We start from the raw sequence: 5,804 nt of genomic DNA on the forward strand, positions 1-5,804 counted from the left end.
CAAAGAACAGGATGGGGCAATTCCTTTGGCTCGCAGTAATACTTTCTCCCTAACAACTCCAAGATGAAGCTCTCCATTCACACAAGTACCCAAGAAAATGTAAATTAATTCCAAATTCTAGCAAATCACAAAGAATATGCAATTATTAGTAATTGTCATCTACAAATTTTGACAGGCAACACTTCCGAATATAATTTTAAATAATATTAGATATACATTCAAAATGCCACTTCAGCCTCTCACATCCTATCCATAATCATTTTTATAAGTAAATATTATAAATTAAAAATACCATTGAATTATTGATCTAATAATTCCCCTTAAGTATTATTTAACAGTTTTTTTTAAAATTGTCATTCCTTTTAAAATTTCTTATATATTAAATATTTAAATATTTAATTAGTAATTAATAATTCATAATAAACACTTATTTATAATATAGTAATTTTTTATAATCTTTCAAAAACTTTATAATTAATCAATTTGATATGTTACAAAATGTAAGAACCAATCTTTTTAGTAACTTTTATCTCGTCTCTCTTTAAAAATTAAGTTATTATGGTTTCTCTAAAATCACTCAAAATAGAAATTTAGACAAAATCAAATCAAACTAAATTAAAACTAAATTAAATCAGTTTGGTTTTGAAGCTATACCGAAACAATGATCATGTTTTGCTCCACTTCAACCCTACTGCAATTCCTCAATACATTGCAAATCAACATGATGAACACAAAGAAATCACACATACAGCATCAAAACAACAAAACCATTGCACTAATTGAAGCAAAGTATACACAAAGTTTGAATCTCAAAACCAAAATCCCAAATTTTCAATTGACAACATCTATCCACAAAATCAAATTTTACAATGCATACAGAGAAGGGGAGGAGCAGCTTCATCGAGAGGAACAACTTCAACGCAAGGAGACTCTTCTCCATCGAGAAGCGTCATCTCCTCCTTTGTTGCGAGCAGCCGCCTTCATCGTCGCATGGAGACACTGCAGCCTTCAACTTCGTCTGAGGAGATGAAGAAGGATAAATTGAAAGGTTGAAGACGACAGCTGATTCTGTAAGGTGAGAATGGAGTTGAGGGAGAAGAGAGAATCACAGCTTCACATCGTTGACTTGATTTCACAATTACTTGATTTCACTGTGTTAGGGTTTTATATATATACAAATCGGTCGGTTCGGTTTTTCCTCCACCATTTACATCTTAATTAAATGAATCTTTTAAAATTTCAACTTCTATTATAATAATACTAATAATAAGGGAAATGATAATCTGGCACCATTGTTGGTTACCATACAAATGTACAAAATTAAAATAATTAAAAGAGAAAAAAAGATTGAGATATTAGAAGTGGGTGGTGGGGCTCCACTCCCAAATATCATTCCAAGGAAATCGCCATCGCCATCACCACTAGAAGCACCAGAACTACCAGTGTTGGTGGTTCCGGCGGTGCTGGTCCCACCATTGATTCCGGGATTGGAGATGCCTACACTGTTGTCCCTGTATTAAAGAAATTCAAGAACCGTCACGATTGTACATTACCAAAACAAAGACACCAAAGACAACAACAACCCACAAAAAAAAAAAAGGATTTAACACATCAAAATGCATAATTGTTGTATTAACGCCAATAAATATTAGATATTTAAAACTATATTTAGTATAAGGAAAATTATAAACAAGCCCTTAAAGTTTTAAAAAATTAACTAATTCATTACTATTTCAAAATTACTCAATTCAAAAGTTTCCTAAAAATAAATTCTTTAATCTTTATATCAAAAACATAATTAATTAAAACATTAAATAATATAAATATTTAAACTTATAAATACTAAACAAATTTGATTGAACACCTTGGGAAGTGAAAATTTTGGAGTAACAATGGGGTCTCTCATGGGTAAAGAGGTGAGTTTTTCCTTTGACTTTGTGTAAAATAGTTGTCAGCATTTGGACTTGGGAGACATAAAGATAATGAAGAAACAAAGTAGATGATTATAAATTTTTTTTTATTTTTAAAAATATATTAAAATATTTATGAGATATTAAATAATTTTACTGTTTTACTATTTATTTTAATATGCAATACAGTAATCTTTTAAAATGTCTACACAATCTCATTAGAAGTTTATGTTGCAGAGAAATCAGACTGTATTTGTTGCAAATCCCAATACCCACTAGATGCTTTGTGAATCCAAGTGAAAAAAAAAATGCAGCCAAATAGCCAGTAAGACAAATAAGTAAAAAATAAATTAAATAATAAAGTAATAAAAAGTTCTTTTAAAAAAATTGTATTATTTTATCTACAAATAAAACAATAAATTATTATACTATAAAAATCAAATCACAAGTGTGAAACATCGACCTAAGTTCTGTTAACGACGACTCCAATACTAGTGAGCTATCAATTTGATGACAAGAAATAAAGAACATGCATCAACTAGAAAGCAGAGCTCAGAAGGAATATAAATGAGTCACTACCCATACAAAAACCTACAAACACTCATCAAATGGATGAGCTTGGTGGGTCTCCTACAACATAAAAAATATGCCTATCCTTTTGCCACTAGCAACTTTATTTTTTCCTTTCCCCTCTTGTTAACCCACATGCATATTTTTTTCTCCATGGCTATTTCATTTAGACATTCTTCTTCACATGTGCACAAGAATCCTACTCACCATTGTAAAGACAAAATGCAATACATCAATCCTTTTTTATTAAGATTCACAAAATATTTTACAGGAAAATATCTTTCATATTTTATAGCATTTGAGACATTTAGGAGAATTAATGACCGAAAAATAATTTTTTAATTAAGTAAAAAACTAAGTCATTTAAAAAAAATTCTCATTGTAATGCTAAACAAGCATCCGGGGATCAAAATGCAAAGAAAACTTAAAGAAGCGTTGAAAGTCAGACAAATGAACGTTGTAAAGCTGTTAGGTCTCCATCTAGATTCCCAAGGCACGCGCATGATCACGTGCACTCATAAACAAAAACAAGGAAGACAGTTACAACATTCTTCTACCATGTTGTCTGTCTTGCTGTTTCCATAAAAAAAAAAAAAGAAAAAGAAAAAGAAAACTAGTTCCACTCCCCTTTACTTGTTTCCAAAAAGTCACACAAGGATATTTTTGTCATTTTAAAGAGCAAAAAAATATATTTAAAAAAGACAGAGAGAGTGGGGTCATACCTTGGCGCACCAAATACCCCAGCGTTCATGGTGAGTTGGCTAATTAACCCAGCAGATCTGGGCTCCACGCTGGACGCTTTAGCGTACTGAGCGCTCAACCCGGCCCCTGACGGTACAAAGAATGCTCCATTTACCAATATGTCCCCATCTGTTCTCCAATTCCAATCTGCCCACTCCCGTTCCTCCGTCTCCACGCGCTTTGTCACCTGTCATTTTTGTTCTTCAACAAATCATCATAAACATCGAACTTGCAATTGTAAGAGCGTGAACATCACCATCTCTTTCAATACATTATCGTATTAATTGGCTGGCAGCCCACTAACGTCACCCTCACGCTCACCGTCATTCATTTTCTTTTAAATTTAACATATTTCAAAAAATATATTTTATTTAAGTTTGATTTTAAATTAAGTATTTTAGTAAAGGTTCACACCAACTAATTACTCTATTCCAATGATAATTGATAAATCTATAAAAATCTAATTATTCTAATTTTATTTTTCACGCGCCACTGTCACAAGTGGTATAATATAAAGCCACCAAGCAAACATCCCTTTCTATTATCAATCAAGTCAAAAAAGTTCCTACAAATATCATTAATCAATCATCAATTACTTCCTCTTAAGCAAATAATCTTCATTTTTTTTTCCAATAATAATAATAATTTTCATTTTTCAATTTTTTTAAAAAATAATGTAATAATATAATAATAATCAAAGCCTAACCTCTTTGGCGTTGGGGTCCGCCGGTGCAACATAGCGATTACCCTGACTATTAATGGTAGGGCTAGCGCTACCGCCGATTGCATACATCTCCCAGTACGTGAAATCATTGTTCACCACGTGTATATACCCGCGTCTACACCTCGGCATACGCTGCACCAACGCCTCACCAAATATATTAAAAGCTATGGTCACCTGCATGCCGGAGTCCAAAACGTACCTATCATCGTGGCCCAACAGCATCACCTCATCGTGATGAGAAAAATAGTTGTTCGATATTGTGATCCCAGTTGACCCCATTATTGCATCAATCAACCCATCAGTGCAATATGATAGAGAACAATGATCAATCCATATTTTCTGGGACCCAAATATGGAGATTCCATCACCGTCTGATCTTCCCCTCCTTCCAACGTGCGTTGGTGATGAAGCTATGTTAGTGTTCCCGGAGGGTTTGCAATTGTGGATGTGGATGTTGTGGATAATAATGTGGGACACGTATTGGAGCGTGAGACATCCATTGCCTGTTATGTGGACGTTAGCTCCACGACCGTCGATGGTTTTGTAGCTGTTGAAAATGAGTTCGTGTCTGAGCTTGATGGCCATGCTAGTGGAGAAGATGATCCAGAGGGGTTCATTTTGGATGACACCGTAACGGAGGGTTCCCGGAGTTGGGTTGGCAGGGTCGTGGTCAGAGGAATCAGTGACGACGTAGATCTGGCCGCCTCTTCCGCCTAAGGAGCCTTGGCCAAAGCCGATGACGCAGTCAGCTAAACGTTGACGGTTGCTGGCCCAGTTGGGGTCGCAGCGCCAGCAGTCGTCGATGGGGTTTCCGGTTATGCATTGGTCGTTTACTTGGGTCGACAAAAGGTGTCTTGTTGATAAAGATGCATTGACTCTCCTGCAAGGTAAAACAATGAAAATAACCAAAAGCAAAAAAGTTAAGAACAGGGACGACCCTGTTTGGTTTAAAAGAAAATGGAAAGAAAAACAGAGCAAAAACAATGAACACAAGAAAAGGACTGATTCAACCAAAAAAGGAAATGATTTTGTATAAAAATATAGAAAAGTGCAGCATAGCTCTGTTTGGTAGCTGAGAAAATGCAACAATAACTTGAAAATGAAACAGAGTATCACATTAAACTCGCAAACTTTGTTCAAAAATGCAACTGGGGAAAATAAAAGGTTGAATCTCTTCACCCTTATGCATAAACCAACATGCAAAACCAGAAATGAAGTAAACCCAGAAGTGATTTAGCAAGATTAATCAAAGTGATGATTTACAGAGGCTGACCTTTGAAAATCCTGTGCAACAGCTTCAGGATCAGGGTGTTGGTGGGGAAGAGAGAGATTGAAGGAAGATGTAGCTCTAATAAATAGAAGGAAAGAACTAGAGAGGCAAATTAAGAGAATGCAGAGAGTAGGAAGCATCCTTGAAGCAGCAAAGCAATAAATGAAGGGCTGGCAATTTCCCGTTTGTTTTCCTTCTTTTTCTTTTTCTTCTCTAATCCTGTTAAGATAACATGGTGGGGAAGTCTTGCTCTTGAATGAACAAGAAAAAGACAAGAATAAGAAGCTGCAAATTCTGGGAAAATGGGATTGTACTTATATAATAAAAATGAAGATTAGGATGATAATAATGACATAGTGAAAAAATTAAAAATTGGTGACTTTCTGGGTAGGGTTTAATGGAACTTTTTTCTTGATTATTTCATTAAGAAGGAAGGAAGAAAGAAGAGAAAGTAGAGGAATGGTGGCTGTGATAGAGACAACCATTGATGGTGAGATGAGAAGGAAAGAGAGAGAATGAATATCTCTCTTCTCTCTCTTTCCCTCTCTCTTGCTTTCTTCCCTAGCCTGAGTGTTAATAACAGTGACTC

The 5,804-nt window shown here is 34.7% G+C and overlaps 1 protein-coding gene across 1 annotated transcript; it reads right to left on the bottom strand.

The window, feature by feature from the left end:
- Positions 1–753: 753 nt before the first annotated feature.
- LOC110625077 (probable pectate lyase 13) lies at positions 754–5,804 on the bottom strand. Its single transcript, XM_021770592.2, has 4 exons — positions 5,219–5,804; positions 3,928–4,825; positions 3,203–3,408; positions 754–1,511 (listed from the first exon to the last, which is right to left on the bottom strand). The coding sequence occupies exons 1-4, from the start codon at positions 5,353–5,355 to the stop codon at positions 1,250–1,252; spliced, it is 1,503 nt and encodes a 500-aa protein (XP_021626284.1). The 5' UTR covers positions 5,356–5,804; the 3' UTR covers positions 754–1,249.

Source organism: Manihot esculenta, chromosome 10 (assembly GCF_001659605.2).
Source record: "Manihot esculenta cultivar AM560-2 chromosome 10, M.esculenta_v8, whole genome shotgun sequence".
Taxonomy (NCBI): Eukaryota; Viridiplantae; Streptophyta; class Magnoliopsida; order Malpighiales; family Euphorbiaceae; genus Manihot; species Manihot esculenta.